The sequence below is a fragment of the Lytechinus pictus genome, chromosome 10 (genome assembly GCF_037042905.1).
Source record: "Lytechinus pictus isolate F3 Inbred chromosome 10, Lp3.0, whole genome shotgun sequence".
Taxonomy (NCBI): Eukaryota; Metazoa; Echinodermata; class Echinoidea; order Temnopleuroida; family Toxopneustidae; genus Lytechinus; species Lytechinus pictus.
In genome coordinates, this window is record NC_087254.1 from 30,288,271 (window position 1) to 30,306,302 (window position 18,032).

At 37.2% G+C, this 18,032-nt stretch overlaps 2 protein-coding genes and 1 long non-coding RNA gene across 4 annotated transcripts; 2 read left to right on the forward strand and 1 right to left on the reverse strand.

The window, feature by feature from the left end:
- Nucleotides 1–4,265: 4,265 nt before the first annotated feature.
- LOC129277934 (uncharacterized) lies at nt 4,266–9,840 on the forward strand. The gene is made up of 5 exons (XM_064106088.1): nt 4,266–4,502; nt 5,983–6,567; nt 7,047–7,359; nt 8,328–8,575; nt 9,837–9,840. Exons 1-5 carry the CDS (start codon nt 4,273–4,275, stop codon nt 9,838–9,840), a joined length of 1,380 nt encoding a protein of 459 aa, XP_063962158.1. The 5' UTR covers nt 4,266–4,272.
- An 87-nt stretch (nt 9,841–9,927) lies between these two features.
- Nucleotides 9,928–12,819, forward strand: LOC135155820 (uncharacterized). Its single transcript, XM_064106089.1, has 2 exons — nt 9,928–10,114; nt 11,993–12,819. Exons 1-2 carry the CDS (start codon nt 9,928–9,930, stop codon nt 12,817–12,819), a joined length of 1,014 nt encoding a protein of 337 aa, XP_063962159.1.
- A 406-nt stretch (nt 12,820–13,225) lies between these two features.
- Nucleotides 13,226–17,779, reverse strand: LOC135155724 (uncharacterized). Of its 2 annotated transcripts, none has more exons than XR_010294912.1 (4): nt 17,666–17,779; nt 15,928–16,226; nt 15,129–15,409; nt 13,226–14,407 (listed from the first exon to the last, which is right to left on the reverse strand). It is a non-coding gene; the product is annotated as an uncharacterized LOC135155724 (long non-coding RNA). The 2 variants fall into 2 exon arrangements; XR_010294913.1 differs by lacking the exon at nt 17,666–17,779 and adding an exon at nt 17,478–17,578.
- Nucleotides 17,780–18,032: the final 253 nt, after the last annotated feature.

The following is an 18,032-nucleotide window of genomic DNA, read 5'->3' on the forward strand; positions in this document are numbered from 1 at the left end:
ATGATAAATGGAAATGGAGAGGCGACAGAGTATCTTTCTGAGAACGAGAGAAATAAACCTGACAAAGGCAGTGAGGAAACTGAGAGGTGAGGTCAGTAGACAAATTGTTTCATCTGTGTATCATGAAATCCCCCCCAACCCTTCTGTAAAGCAATAATTATTCACCAGAATCTCAACGAGTTCAGTATAAATCAAAGTGGAAATCCTTCAGAATTTCGTCAAGGCCAAGTATCAACTTGAGATGGCAGTCATTGGCTTTAGCAGTAAAGTAATTTTGAAGTAACTAAATGCTAGGGATGCTTTGACAAGCTGCCCTCATCAAAGAAAAAGGGAGTGGAAAGAAATGATTGGCTAAAAGTTCAGCCCAAGCGATGAATTCTTCCCAGGTCTATCCGGGCTCATTTTAAGTGACAAGCTCCCTATAAACAAATAATCCCTTCATACACTGGATGTCTCATTCATGTATGAGGGGAAAGATCTAATTCTAAGATGAATTTCAAGTTCATTTATTCTTATCATCATAAAACTTTGTTACTTGTACATTGGAGTTATTCTGTTCTGTCTGTGTTTTTACCTTTTCAGAGTATTAAAGACAAGGGTAATTTTTTTTGCATATTTTTGTCCCATTTTTCTTAATTTCAAATGTTCATTCTAAGTAGGGTCACTCCGGGGTCAGTTTTGTTTACATTTACACGTGGGTGACGTGTCGTATGTGTATTGTTTGGTTGTGTCTATCGTGTGAGTAATCATGAGTGGTCTGGACAGACATAGAGAAATTTTGCTCAATATGTAGATTTTGTGGATGCAAGGTTGTTGGTACATTTTTTCCTGTATCAAACTATAAACATCTGTGGCATTCTGATTATGATTTTTCAAACGATGACCCTCTTGGTCGCCCCAAAGAATTTTTAAAGAAGTGTTATTCAATACTCCACATTCCTACTGTCCATCCTAAATCCAAAACGTAAAAAAAATGATTGGGCAAGGCACAAGCGGAACGAATCTTGGGACAGCCGCTATCTTATTGTATTCTGATCAAAAGGTGGTAGGCCAGCAAAAAAAACAGAAGTGGAAGACCCCCTGCTCCTACCCCTCCTGCATCAGCAAACCCATTGCAAACTCACTTTGATATGTTTCTGCCAGTTGTCCAAATTATGTGTCATCAAAGTTCATGTCTAGTAAAGAATTCATGTTGTGTAAACACTGTAGCAATGTTTTCACAAAATATTGCTAAACTTTAAAATTCAATAACTTTGTTATTTGTTATCCGATTTTGATGAAATTTTCGGCAATTTGCTCAGTGAATTCTACTCTTATTTATTAAGCTATAAATACTTTCAGCCTGAACCATCCCTTTAAGCTGCACAACTGAAGTTTCTAGGTATTCAATTATATATTCAAATATGAATTCCATATACTGTTCCCTTCAATTGGCCCAGTTTAAAAAAAAAATGTGAAGACCCTGGCATAACGCCTGTACCAACTCTATTCTTATAGCATTATACATGTATGTAGAATTAAGTTTCTAATTTGCTTTCACCAAAAATCACTCAGTCTTTGAATCTTCAGTTATATCAGCAATGTTTTTCATGGTCAGGGCTCGACATTACAGTGGCCTGGCACAACCAAAATTGCGAGTCGGGCCACCAATATTCTGTAAAGGCCTACATTTGGTGGTCTAATCTGGCAACCAAAGTTTTTATATTTGTAATGTTTTCTATTCTTTTAGGGTCACCAAATTTGCTTTGCGGGCCCCTAAGAATATGAAATTGATGATTTGGGTGAACGTATCGGGCCACCAAGAAAAAAGCTAGTGTGGAACTTTGTGTAAATGATTGTTAATACTATGTTGTATTTTCTATTCTTCAGACTGCTTCTCAAACCATCTTCTCACTCAGCCTCTTTCTCCTGGGAAAAGACTAAAGGAAATGAGCAAGTACAAGACCTACATAAGGGAAAAAATGATGGACCTAAACAGAAACAACAGAAAGTTAAAAAAACAGTGAAATGCCCATTTTTTCTGATATTTTTTTCAAACTGTATTCTCCATCAAAAGAATGAGAATCAGAGAGATTAGGTATGTAACAATTGAACATTATTTTGTACTGATATTGTACTGATACTGCTTGGTCCCCATTTCTACGCGTTCGCCTCCTAAGTCAAAAGGACATCAGATATATTGTTATGCTTCCCTTTCTCTTTCGCACTATAGACTATTATTCTTAACTGTTGCTTTTTCTCTTTTTCCTTGTTCTTTCAATTTTCCTTTCTCAGGTGGTGTCCTTTGAGAATGGACCAAAACTTAGGGTAGAGAGATAAGATTATCCATAAAACAGATATTTGTTCAAATAGATAAGTTTTTTTATTTTCAAGGAAAAGTACTATTGTATTCCTCGATAAGCAGCTGTGCTAAAGATGTATCGTTTATACTGTAAGATATATTTTGTTATATGTGGAGATGAACGTACTTCAAAGATTCCATAGTTTATCATACTGTTATTTTACTGATGCTGCCTGTTCCCCTATCCTACAGGTTCTCTTAATTTAAAAGATCATATAAGTCACTAACAAAGGACATTTACTGCTTTGTGTTGAACATGGAATGTTTTTAACAGTTTACTACATTATGTCTGAACATGATCTACCGTCCACTCTAAAAAATGTGTGGTTTTACGTGGTCAAAATGATTTAACCACGTTTCGTGGTTGTTTGATCGACAAAACAGGTTCTTTGGTCAGAACCACTACTAGAATTAACCACGATAATTAGTTAAACTGACCACGCAGAAGTTGCCCTATCTGAAAAACCCAGGGAGGAAAGGTTTCTATATCATCAAACCTACAGTAAGGATATAGATTATTAAATGAGCAATAAGTCACTCATCCATGCAGTCATGTAGTTAAAATACCAATGACATACTTAGCATTTTGGTACCAACCGATTCATTCTATCCTAGAGGCTTTCATAGCCTTCAAACAATGCTTCAATCTCACCAGCCTTACCAACAAGTGTGGGAATGACCTACAACTATTTCAAATTTTATCACACCTCGGTAAACCAAGCCCAGAGGTAACAACCTACTGATATTTATCTATTGAAGTGGAAAATGGGGTAAAGGATTACTAAATAGTGTTACATCAAATATTATGCTGAAGGCACAAGAAAGGTTAAATTTCTAATTTGACCCAAGGACTGGTTACTGGGTGACATAAAGTGAGACTGGCACAAACCAAAAAGGGTACCAGTACCACCTATTAACAAAACAGCTGAAAGAAGTGTCTATCACAATAAATATGTCTACACAGCAGCTCAAAAACAAAGGCTGCCAGAAATATAAGAGCATAAACAAAAAGACTGACTGACAGTCCATGCTATATGTCTTTGTTCATCATTGAACCGCATTTGTAGTAAATATGGACATAAGAAACCATTTCAAACATCAGGAATTTGTAGCTGCAAAAAGATGTAAACATTTACGAAAAATCTATGTTTTTTTTGTTGTTTGAAGTGCGAATAAAGAATAATAATAATAACAAGTGGAACGCCTCTGGCCGTCTCGCCTGCATTACGCGATTTAATATAGCAGCAGTGCTAACTTTAAAAACTACTATAAGATAATCATTCACAAAAACACCATTCATATAATGACATAATACCACGTTCATTGACCATAGATGATATTTGAACGGTGACTTTAGACTTGTCAACTACACCCATGTCGACTTTTCATTCACTCTATCCATAAACTTTCAAAGTTATGATGGCAATTCAACAATTACTCCAACATGGCCTAAGTTTATTGACCTTAACTGACCTTTGACCTTGGTTTTGTGACCTGAAACTCACAGGGGATGTTCAGTGATACTTGATTACTCTTATATCCCAAGTTTTATGAAATAGATCCGTAAACTTCAGAGTTAGGATGGTAATTCAACAAATACCCCCAACACGGCCAAAGTTCATTGACCTTAAATGACCTTTGACCATGGTCATGTGACCTGAAACTCGTACAGGATGTTCAGTGATACTCGATTACTCTTAATTGGTTCTGAACCAAATGCCGATGCAGAATCGGCATTTGGATTGCGTTTACACGTTGTTACAGCTCGCGGTTCAGAACCGCGAGCCGATGCAAAAACCTGAAATGATACGCATACCTACAATATACGTCATAATAAAGACAACGCTGGATCAGTGCGCTTACAATTACGTCACAATGGTAAAGTAATTGAAATGCGCACAAATTGCCACCTCCCACTGTACCCAGCTGAGATGAGGTTATCATACATGCATAATCACCCAATTATGAGTGCAGACGCCCTGAAGTTCCGGGATGTCTCGGAGGAGGCAAAAGAAAAACTGATCTCCCTCTTCAAAAGGAAATATGGCCCTACTCAGGCCATAGACATGATGAAATACGAGCTTCAGTTGAAGCATGGGGCCAACTACCTGTTGAAGGCAGCTGATAGGGCTGTATGTCCTGATGTGCAGTTCGCCCACCGGTGAGTGTTAATGAATCAGAATTGGATCTGTCTATGCTATTAGTTTATTTTATAAACTTCAGACCTGAATTCTTCATAAAAAAAAAAAAACCCTTAAAATACATAAGAATAAAAACAAAGAAATACAAAAGAATATTTGCATAATTTATGCAAATTAGTAATATTCCTATTAGACTGAATGACATGAATATGAATGATGAATTACATAATTTGACATTATTTTTAGAGAAAACCTGAAGAAAATAACTAAATATCCATGAAATTCCCATGAATTTAGATGAAAATCTAATTTTTTTTCCCCTATAATCGTAAAAAATGTACGTATTTAAAAACGTGATTAACTATTTAAAAAAATAATGATGTTTTTTCTTTTAATTCTTACTCGTCTTGATGTGTTTTACGCCTGTAACAATTTTTGAGTGGGTCGGTAAATTTGTTGAGATCTGAAGGAGGGCCAAAATAGCTCCCACCCCCCACCCCAATCTACATTATTAAATGTTTTATTTATTCAGGAAAGGTTTTGGCACATCAATATTGCAACAATAGAAACTCCACAGGAATATTACAATGTACTTGTTATGATCTCGTAACTTATTATAAGTCCTAAAATTTTCAAGCATGGGAAAAGCAGTATACTATAATTTGCATATTATGCAAATTAACATTAATTTGAATTTGATTTTGAATTGATCGTACCATCTACACTAGAGTGAAATAATAACCAAAAAAAATCATGAATTGCACAGCTTGACTATGATGCAAATTAGACCACCTATCCCTGCTTGAATGTATTAGGATTTTAATTTACCAGTAAACTGTAAGTTAGGATATCATAACATGTCATATATTGCAGAGGTTTGTTTGTTAATATAGTGGTGGGTAATGTGTTACACCTTCAAATGCGGTAGATTAACATGACTATTATCTTTCCATTATAATAAGGCCCCCAGAAAACTTGTTATGTTGCCAACCAACGGTAAAATGCAGAAAAACAGGGATTTTGTGAGAAAATGTCAGATACGTTTGAAGAATCAATCGAACACTGGCTTGAAAAAAGCATACTTGTATGCGCTTTGACTGACTTCTGCCTGTGTTTTACCATTTATAATTTTTTTAATGGATTATGCCCACAGTTTCCGCATTCGGAAACTTTTGCTTAAATATTCAAATTTTGTACTTGTGAAAGCAACATACCTTTTTTTGTTGCCAAATACTGATTTCATTTAATTGTATCAGTAATAGTAATGATAATAATGGTAATAACAACAATAATAATAATAATGATAATAATGATAAGAATTTTTATAGCAGCAATCATTCTGCAAAATAAAGAACTCTGAATAATCATAAAGGAAATTCTTTAAAAGTGTTTTATTTACGAGATTTTCAACAGAAAAACTTGCTTACGTACAGGAAGACAACATTTGGATTTGAATTTTGGCATCTAGACTAATTGATTATTATATTTTGTCCTTTCCAGATTGTACCGCAAGGTATTTCAAGAAGAGTTTGGGGAGTCAACTGGTGAGAGGATGCTGCATAGCCTTAGAACGTACATCTCTCATTACAACACTCGAGCGGGCTCGGAGTGCATGGCGCTTGATATAACAAGCGACAACAAAGTTGTGATGGCTATATGCACTCCGCTAATGAAGAGGGTCTACGAAGAAGTGAAACATGCGTCAGAGCTGGTATTCATCGATACCTCATCGAACATGGACAGGTATGGCTGTAGCATCTTCTTGCTGCTGACGCATAGTTGTGCAGGTGGCCTTCATATGGGGGTGCTCATCACCTCTAGTGAAGCAGAGGGGGTGATTGAGGCAGCCCTCAAGCTGTACCGCTCTCTCCTTCCCCAGAAGAGTTTCGGAGTAAGAGGAGTCCAAGGGCCAGCTCTCTTCATGACCGACGACTCTGCATCGGAACAGAATTCCCTCAGTCACGTTTTCCCTGCCAGTCAGACTCTCCTTTGCGTGTTCCACGTTCCCCAAGCCACGTGGAGGTGGTTGTGGAATGGCAAAAACCAAATCCCCAAGGAGCAGCGACCCAACCACCTCCAACATATCTAAAGCGCCTCATCTACGCCTGTACTGAGGAGCTTGAGGAACTGTACCAGGAGAGTCTTCAAGACACAACCCTGTCCGAGTGAGTTAACTTCATTGCTCTATTACTGAGCATGCATGTAATGAGATTACGGAAGAGGGTCCCCCATTATATTATCATGTAATGCCCATATAATAAAGGAGTCTATATGTATGATAATCCTCAATAGCCTGGGATATTTGAAACTGCATAAAATGATGACTATTGCAATATTGCATAATATAAATCCAATGATGATAAATTCAATAATGGTAAATTGTTTCTTATAGAAGATGATTTCAAAATACATATTTCAAATAGTCTTTCAGATCAACGAATAAAAGAGTTTGACTGGAAAGATTTAATTTGTCTAGGCCTTAAGCAAATATGTTTTAAGACCAAGAAACAGTTGAGATGTTTAACATTATGTGTATACTGATTGCCACTTTTTCACTTAAACAGCAAATTCAAAGAGCATCTCACTGGTTACTATGGGAGGAAGGAGAAGTGGGCAATTACTTGTCGACTTGACCTCCAGGTGCGTGGTAATAACACCAACAATTTTTGCGAGGCAGCCATGCATGTCCTGAAGGATAAGATCCTGGAAAGGACAAAGGCGTTCAGCATTCCCCAGCTGGCAGACTATATGTCCACCTTTCTGGATGATAACTACCAACAGAGGCTGAATGATGTAGCCAATGGACACCTGCAGAATGTGATCCCCTCTAGGTATATGCCCCAGGAGAAATCAATCAAGCTCCAGGACATCAGACAGGTAATGAAAGTAGAAGACCTCCTAAAAAAAGCAGGAATCACCCCCAAAACAGAGGTGCATACCCAGCTAACAATCAAATGGCATGCTTTCTGAACTTTCTAAAAAAAAAATTAATTTAGTTACTTGTACATTTAGCGATTTCAACATTTAGGAAACCTGTCTTTTTGTGGAAGGTTTTGGATGTCTATACTACATATCATGTATGATTTAATACAGGGTGCTACATAAGCACTTGCCCGGGGCAAGTAAAAGTTAGAGTCGGGCAAGTGTTTTGAAGTAAAGACCAAAACTACTTGCCCGAATTGGGCAAGCAAAATTCTCACAGTAGAATGACCAAAATTAGGGTCGATATGATATGATATTGACCCAAATTTTGGTCATGGCAGGCAAGATAAAATCACTTTGGAAAAAGAAATGCAATAACAAGGTAGATCAGTTCATGTCAAAAGAGAGAAAAGGGTGTCAGTGGTTTATAAAACCGCAAAACTTTCTTTTAAAGAGGTAAATCTTTTTTTTTCAAGGATTTTTTTTGGGCAAGTGAAATAGATTTTTGGGCAAGTATATTCGAACTATTTGAAAATTTACTTGCCTGACTGGGCAAGCGCTTCTAAAAAGTTATGTAGCACTCTGTAATATGAAATTTATTAAAAAGTTTTTCCACATTTCAAATCTAATCCCAAACCTTTTGCTTTTTGCTTTCAAAACTTATGTAATAACCTACCAGATGCTGAAGATATTCTGCAAATATTTGAAGAACATAAACAAAAACATCCAGAAAACATTACTATAAAAGTCAGGAGACAAGTTGATTACTTGATAAGGGATTAGTAAGATTATTTTGTAAGTAAAGAGCTTATATCCCAATATATAGAATGAGTAATTGTAGAAGTGTTCATTAAATCAATGTCAAGCTGCAGTAAATTTTAATGGTGTAAATAGTATTGCTTTAACTTTTGTTTTAGTTATAGCTCTCAGCCTCCCAGTTCATCGTAACTAGTCAGACTTCACAAGACAGGGGGTACGATGTCGATATGGAACTAGGACACTGCTCTTGTCATGCTGGGAAGACTGGAGCCCCCTGCAAACATCAGGCAGCAGTGGTGAAACATTTCAGTGTTTCTTCAACAAACTTCATCCCGGCATGGAGTTACCAGCACTGGAGACTCAGCCAATGTTTTAATGACCGGATGTCTTACGCAACACGAACGACTTCAAAGTACCGCTCGTTGCAATTTGACCGGAGGCGAAAGCTCGATTGCTGTGTCATGTACAGGCTTCGAAGCCGCTGTTCGAAACTATCCTCATTCAGTGGAGTAACTATTTGCAAACAAGCAAATGAACTGTGCTTAAAAATGAGTTCCCTTTGTTCTAACGATTCCAACGATACATGTTTCACCAATATTCACCCCAAAATGGGAAAGTTATGGCCATTTTTATGAATTTTCAGTAACTTTTAGTATTAATTTCATAATTCTAGATAAATATTTTCCGATCATTAGCGGATTTCGTTTTTTGATTTCATTGGAAAGAGCATGTTTTTTTCTTCAAAACCCAACTCAATTGGAAAGTGCCCGGTGATGCCCATTCGTTGAAATACGTACTTTAATATGTGCAAGCGAACGCAGTCAATCTTGGGCAGCTTGGGGAGAGTCGTCTGCTAGAGAAAATATGATTATCCCCACGCGTTCAAATTTGTGTGCAGTTACAAAGGTCACTAATAGAGGTGACTCTAAATAAGCACAGATGCACAGAGTTGTGCATTATTACATTTAATGGGTGATTACAAGAGAAAGATAAGCCATTCAAAAGTTGTAGGACCCCTTTCTAAACACTGCCTTTCTTGACTAGATCTAGCTATTCTATTTATTCATTTATTTATTTATCTACTTATTCCTTGATTCATTCATTTCTTTACTCTGACTTGGCTGCCGGCTGTGAGTACGTATGAGTGCTCAATCCACCACCAACTTCAAAACCACTTGAAACAACACAATCATAAATATGAATGGAATTCGGTGTACATAGAAATTTTTCAAATATATTGTATTTTGTAAGGTAGATTTTGAAAATAAATATTAAAGAACCAGTCTACGTCATTGTGTGTCACTGTGTGTGATTTAATTTTATCAATTAACATTTGAAGATCTAACCTAAACTTTACATGTAGATTTCGCACTCCTTTGTTGCCAAATCTGTGGTCTATACTCTATATGGAGTCTTTAAAAAAATTGTACTGAAATATTAGAGGCCCAAAAGTTGAAAGACTCTCCTCCAGCTTTAAAATTTGCACTATTGTCTATGGTGCTTTGATTGATAGTATTAGTTTATTTTATAATATTGAGATATCATGACAGATTCTTCCTTTAAAAGTAGATTACACTACATTTTATGTCCTTAATTTTATTTTTTCTATGAGGTGTACCTGCAATAATCGGTTTTCAGTTGACACATGTATTTTTTGTGATGATTTTATATAGATGAACACAGAAAGGAGCTGCAGAAATATTGCCGGCTTGTGGTGAAAAACTGCATGATGGTCGCAGCTATTCCAAGACTGCAGTGAGTTTGATGGCCTTGGGCATTGACGTTACCAATGACAATGATGAAGTCCACCCTCCATCACTCTGTGGGAGCTGCTTTAGAAAGGTGAGGCGATGGAAGGATGCTCAGAACAAGAAAAAATCTGTACCTCTGAACGTAACCGTGCACACATTCTCTCCACATGGAGATTCATGTGTAATATGCACTAAGTCAAGTGAGGGAAATCTAGTTGAGTCTTACTGGAAACTGTCTCACAGTATCCAGCCCTAAACATTCAGAAACTTTCAAATAAAAAAACACTGGTTGTTTTACTGGATGATGAGGGAAACTCATCTAAAGTTTTGGTTATACGAGAGGACAAGACATGGTACATACATGTGTATGGAAGACACATTGCGGCTGCCCATCCCAGCTTTACTGGCATCAGTGAAACTTTGACTGGAATTGACCTACAATCACTTGTTGATACATTTTATTCGCTGAATATTTGTCTAGGGAATCCTGAATACACGGATCTGGGCGAGGAGAAACTCTTAACAAGAAGTGTGTACAGGCACAACTACCCAGATTGTTCAACCATCCGCCATATATCTTGCCCAATACTCACTCGAGAAAAACGTTGTGGACCCTGCACCATTTATCGCACTTCGCTGGCAGCCGCTGCAACCAGATCAAGAGCAAGCAGTGCCACTTCTTCTCGATATACCCCATTTAGTCATCTTCCACCTGAAGAAGTCAAGGATAAGCTGAGGCAGTCAAAGATCTTGTTAAGGAAAATGGAAAAGAAAATAAATATCTTGGAGGAACGCATAGCATCTACAGTAAACAAGTGGAACGCCTCTGGCTGTCTCACCTGCATCATTCGATTCAATATAGCAGCAGTGCTGACTTTGAAAACTACTATAAAATAATAATTAACAAAAAACACCATTCATATGATACAATACTACGTTCATTGACATTTGACCTTGATCATGTGACCTAAAACTTGTCATTGATACTTGATTACCCCTATATCCATATTTTATACACTATATCTATAAACTTTGAAAGTTATGACAGCAATCTAATAATTACCTCTAAAATGGCCAGAGTTCAATGACCTTAAATGATTTTTGACATTGGTCATGTGACCTGAAACTTGCATGAGATGTTCAGTGATACTTGATGACTCTTATGTCCAAGTTTTATGAACTATACCAATGTACTTACAGAGTTATGGTGGTAATTCAACAAATACCCCAACATGGCCAAAGTCCATTGACCTTTGACCTTGGTCATGTGACCTCAAACTCGCACAAGATGTTCAGTGATACTTGGTTACTCTTATGTCATATGCTTTATGAACTAGATCAATACACTTACAGATATATGATGGTAATTCAACAAATACCCCAAACATGGCCAAAGTTCATTGACCTTTAATGACCTTTGACCTAGATCATGTGACCTGAAACTCGCACAGAATGTTCAGTGATACTTGATTACTCTGATGTCCAAGTTTCATGAATCAGATACATAAACTTTTAAAGTTATGATGGTAATTCAACAAATACCCCCAATTTGGCCAAAGTTCATTGACCCTAAATGAACTTTGACCTCGGTCATGTGACTTGAAACTCTGGCAGGATGTTCAGTAATACTTGATTAACCTTATGTTCAAGTTTCATGATCTAGGTCCATATATTTTTTAAGTTATGATGACATTTAAAAAACTTAACCTTAGGTTAAGATTTTGATGTTGATTCCCCAACATGGTCTAAGTTCATTGACCCTAAATGACCTTTGACCTTGGTCATGTGACCTGAAACTCAGGTAGGATGTTCAGTAATACTTGATTAACGTTATGGCCAAGTTTCATGAACTAGGTCCATATACTTTCTGAGTTATGCTGTCATTTCAAAAACTTAACCTTCGGTTAAGATTTGGTGTTGACGCCGCCGCCGCCGTCGGAAAAGCGGCGCCTATAGTCTCACTCTGCTATGCAGGTGAGACAAACAGGATGCAGAGGAACTTCCTCTTGATCAATCGCAGGAATTTCTTGGTATTATTAGTAACAATACAACAGCAAAGTATTTTGAATCCCTCCCAGATGATTCACCACAGAAGATTTTGTGGGAGCAGCAAAAAAAATCTGCAACATCAAAACCCACAGCAATGCGTTGGCGTCCTTGTTTATTGAGGATGTGCATTGCTCTCAATTCGAAATCCTCGTCAGCTCATAACCTCCTCCGCAATTCTGGATTCATAAATCTTCCCTATCAGAACACTCTCAGAAAATACACGCACTTCACAGATTCTACTCCAGGGTTCAATAAAGATCTTCTTACAGAAATCATCAAGGAACAAGATCTTGATAATCAGCCTGACTTCAAGAGAAATGTATGTCTGCTGATGGATGAGATGAAAATCAAATCTGGTTTGGTTTTCAGTGCCAGTGGACGGTTGGTGGGGTTCAGTGACCTGGGTAATATAAATAATGAACAGAAAACATTTGAAGAATATTTGAAAGGAGAAAGCACTAAGTTAGCAACACATGTTTTTGTGCTGATGGTAAGGGGCATATTTTCAGGACTGAAGGCCCCATTTGCATACTTCCCATGCTCCAACATGAGCTCTGAACAATTGTACCCTTGTGTATGGGAAGGAGTCAAGTTGCTAGAGGCTTGGGGTTTGAGAGTGAAAAGTATTACATCTGATGGAGCTAGCAGTAACTGCAAGTTCTATGCGCTCTGTACTGACGATGCTGATGCATATTGGACCAGGAATCCTTTTGCCAAGGACCGCAAGGTTAACTTCATAGCTGATGTCCCGCATCTTCGTAAGACCCTGAGGAATAATGTGGCAAATAGTGGATGTCATACAAAGACCGGGGGAGCGTTTCATCAACATTTTTGTCCGACAAGTTGTCAGATCTGACATCTTTTCTTGATTCTGATTGGCCGAGAGCCACTGTTACTATGGTAAATGTCGGATAAAACAGGACTTGTCGGATAAAACGTCTGACAAGTCCTTCATGAAACACTCCCCAGGAACCTTATGGTAATCATTTTATATATCTCTCAAAATTTTTTATTCGGTTTTGTCCCCATGAGTGGCCAGCAGCGACCGTGATAGCTTCACCTGCTTCAAATGTTCAGTGCCGTGCTGTGTGTGATAGTCAAAGTGAAAACAAAACTTTTGTTTTATCCAAAGCAATTTCTTAAGTATGCTGCTATTTAGCTAACATCAAATATTGTATATGATTTGCATTACAGGCAGGTTTCCGTTTGATTGGGCTTGGGATAGCATTTTATTTAATGGGGACAGTGAGTAAGGTCCTTAAATTCATTATGTGGAGACAGGAAAACAAAAAGTTTGGAAATAGAATCTACCAGTTTTGCATTGGTCTTGACTGATCAACTACCCACTGTGTGGCTCCTAAATTAATCCACTTTGTTTGCCCATGTAGTTTAGATGAGCTTACCCCAGTGCAAATATAGATTATGGGTCTTTTTTTTTTGCTCTTTGATTCTCTTCTGAGATTTTTTTTTAATAATCTTAAAATCTTAGTCTCAACAATTTATTATTATTTGGTCCTTTGCAAAACATTTATCAATTGATATTCATTTATTTCTTTTCTGTTTATGGATATTGGTTGGAATTATTGCACAATATTTCAATTGAAGTTTGATTTCTCCCAATGAAGCTGTAGTAAAGCTAGCTTGTTAATAATCAGAAGACATCCAAGTTCTCTCAAAAGGACCTATAATACTAATGAATGGGCTTCTTAAAGCATGTATAACAGTCATTAGCAAACATCATCATCAAAAAGTCAATTTACTGGATTAGACCAATTTTCAGACCTAGCATCATTGGGTTATACATGCTGCCACTTTTCATGTACTCATTTTTTTTTAAAGAATCTTTTTCTCTGCAATGTATTCAATTACCAATATAATGATTGTAGGTTTTCTAGTTCTACTTTAACACACAATTAAACATGTCACATCTGAGTATACAAGTCCATACAACAGATTCATAGTTGGAAATACACACACACACACACAGAAATCAACAACAATATCTATAAAATAAAACATAAAAAAATCAGCTGCAATAGAAATTCTGTAGCAAATCCCTTTTCCTTTTTTTTACTACAGATGCTGTGCTTTACCAACATTTAAAATTATATTTGCATCTGTTGAAATACTTGACAAACCTCTCGGGTGATTCTTCTTTTTGAAGGATTTCATGGCTGCTCTGCCTTGCTCCTACTATTAAAGATTTGCCAAACATCGCTTGAAGTCATCTTTCTCGGAATGAAATGAGGAAAGAGATGTTCTGCTCTGCTGCCATTGTCATTGTTCTCGACATGATGTCTTGCCAATCTCCTTTTGAAAGTACAACGAAGAGTGATGGAATCTTTGCCATGTAGCTATAATCAATATTCTCAGCATCATTTGAATACTTTCTCAGCTTCTCTTGTGGGTCTCTTCCTGGAAATGATGTGAGATGTCTGTCAATCCTGAATGTCAAGAAAAAAAGAAACAAAAAATTTACAATATGAAAAAATAAATAAAATAAAGTATCAAATTGTTAAAAACATTTTTCACTAACTTAAATATATGATATAATGTCAAAAAATCATTGTGACCAAGAATTTTTCTGTGTACAGGAATAAGATAATTCTGGGAATGGCACAAAGGTATTTTCAGGACTTAATACTGCAGGTACTATTTATTTCTTTTTCAAAAATGTAAGCTGTAAAATATTTGCGAGTGCATTATTAGCAGTCATTGAATAATCATGTTGTAATTATGTATTTCCGATGAGAAAAGACCTTTTGGATTTGAATACACATTTGTTTTGCGGTGGCTTGTGAGTTGTGCATGGATGGATGTACTGTATATGTATTTACTCCTGCATTTTGCAGAGCTGTCCACCTGAACAAGACCATTTCAGTACTTCAAAACCTGAAAATCAGTATTTTGGTGAGGAAATCAACACCTTCAGAGAAATACTTCAAGACAACACATAAAATTGAAACTTATAAATCAGTATTTTGCATAAACCATCCATATTCTCATCATTTTTCAGTACTAAATGCTGAAAATCAGTACTAATTGGCAGCTCAGTTAGGGGTAATATAGCAATGATTCTATTTCAAAATCAAATGTTAACTACCTGTGATCTGCATTGCCATTATAAATGTTCTCAGTATACCTTAAGGACTAACTAAATCTTACCTGAGATTCTCTCTTAGAAAAATAATGTGAGGAACGATGGATGCTCTGTCCTGCTGCCATAACAAAAATTATCAGAATCCCTCAAAATGTTTGCTCAGCCACTTTGGGTCATCTGGTCAATTGGTCGATGTTCTCTGCATTGCTTGAAGACCCTTTTTCTGGAGATGATGATTCAAGGAGTGATGGTGGATTCTCTGCTTTGCTGCCATAATCAATGTTCTCAGTATCACCTGAATACTTGCTAAGATTCTCTTACGGGTCTCTACCTGGAAATGTTAACCCTGAATTCCAAGAAAAGGGGGGGGGGGGCTATTATAAAATAGGAATAAATATACTTCCAAAATATTATTTTGTCACTACACTTAACAATATAACGTCAAAAAAATTGTTCCTCTGTTAAAAGTTATGAACTATCATTTTTTTGATAAAACTGTAATCAACTTTTTTCTCATTCAGAAAAATATACAAGTGCCAAAAGTCTCTTTGAGTGCTCTATGGCAACAGTGTAACTACTATTTATTATTTCTTCAAAGGTAGTTTATAAATATTGATTCATGAGCGAAATACAAACAGCAATTGGATAACAGAAGACAGTAGTGTTGTAATTTTGTTTTTTCAACAATGAAAGACTATCTGAATTAAAAAAAACATTTATTTTGTGGTGACTTGTGCTTCGATGCATGTAAGCACTGGGCAGGAGTTTGGGTGTACAGCAATGAATTTGCTTCGAAATCAAAATAAAAGCATCTGCGATCTGCACTGCCATAAACGTTATCAGTAGAAACAAACTAAACCTCACCTGAGATTCTCTCCGAAGTTCAAAATTAATGTGACGAATGATGGGTGCTCTGCATTGCTACAAAAGCTCACAGCATATTTGCTCAGCCACTGTTGGCCATCTGCCTGGTCAATTGTCAGTATTCTCTGCATCTCTTGAAGACTTGATCCTTTTGCTAGAGATGGGTTATTCAAGGAGTGATAAGGATTCTCTGCCTAGTGATAGTTGTGGCCAGTTGTGGTCAGCATCACTTGAATACTGAAGCTTCTCTTATGGGCCTCTTCCTGGAAATGATGTGAAATGTCGGTCAACCCTGAATGCTGATAAAGGTAAATCAGACATAATTTTTATCTTTGTTTACAAACTAGAATATTATTTTAAATCTCGAGCACAGGTTGAACTGAAATTACGACATAGGTTTTCTTTAAATAATTACGATATATACATTTTGAAAAAAAATATTCTACTCTTACCGCTTTGTTGGTAGCTGAGGTACGACATGTAGAGGGCGGCATGATGTTGCCGCCCTCTATATGGGCGGCATGATGTTAATGCCCTCTGTAATAATGCATCGTAGCTTAGCTTCTAACAAAGAGGACAAGATGGCACATCGGTAAGTTACATAAATTTCTGGGATTTTTTTAATGTATTTGTTAAAAAGTGAAATCAATAATGTATCAATGTCGGAAATGAAGTTCTAGCACACGGTACTCGGTAGTGAATGATGGAGCCACCTGGCTTTAATAGTCAAGAGGCTCCTATAGAGAGTAAAAATAATTCACTAACGTGTGCTTACTCTCCACGGAGCCAGGAATTGCGTCCCATTCATGTGCGTGTACCGCAAAAAAATCCTGAAATTTTCGCCGAGATTTCTACTTTCCTTCTAAAAGATCTGGCCACAAAATCATGTAAATGGAATAAAACTTCATTTCCAACATTTCTACAATATTGATTTCATTTTTAAATTTTATGAAAAGACGGGGGAAATTGCCGCAATCATTGATCCCCAAAGCGTCAGGACGCATATCGAGATATGCGTCTGTCTTGTTGCTTTGTCGAAAAACAAAGTAAAGTAAAACTAGGGCCTAGTAGTAGTATACCCAGTTGTTGTGTGTCCGGACAGGTTGTGTGTCCGGACGATCAATTTTAGAAAGTCATTTTGAAAAAATTACAAGCGAAGTTTCATCAAATTTTAGTACAAAATTTTAGAAAATATTATAGGGAACAAAATAGAAGATGATTACAACTTTTGAATTCATATTTTTAGTGTAATCTTAAGACAAAAAAGAAGGCTTCAAAAATATAAAGTGTCCGGACACCCGATCCCCCATCCTACAACTTACAAGTAACGCATGGTGAAATGGCAATCTCAACATTGAACATGCACAAAAAATAATGCTTTGGCCTTTGCAATCTATCTCTTAATGTTAATCTTCCTTTCTAATGATCTAATAAACTTGTCCTTAGCATCAAAAGAAGCCCCTGAATTTTCTTTATCCATACATCCCACCCAAATATTATATTATAACCTCGTTCGTAGGATGAGTGCCAAATATGATCCCCTGATTTACCACACCGACCATGCAGCCGCCACCCGGCCCCCGACCATCGGGCAACCCGCTGATCGACCTCGGTCCCGCTCAAACCGCACGGTAGGCCGAAGACGAAGCAGGTTATTCTCAGAATCTCAGAAAGACTGGAATAATCTCCCACCAGGAATAAAAAAAACCTCAATTCCACACAGTCCTTCAAATCATACCTCGAAAGGTGTCATTCACCAGAGTAAATTGCATGCACATTGCACGGAAGCGACATCACATCTAACGTTAGACGATAGTGCTTCTAAGCGATGTGTGGATTACCCTTTCTGATCGATCTGAGATTCTGAGATGTTAGCTCGGCCGGTGTACCGGCGGATCCTGCGCCTGGCAGATACTGTTCTAGGCACCAAATCCGCCGGCGGATATGGTTCTCCTCCGGCGGATTCAGTACCAAAAAAGGCCACTCCCTTCGGAAGATATCGTTCTTGCGCTATCGCGATATCCTTCATTCATCACGTTCACACGTCATGCATGCATGCGCACCAGAAGTACAGGCGATATTGAGGGATCCAAATCTCTCCTTTT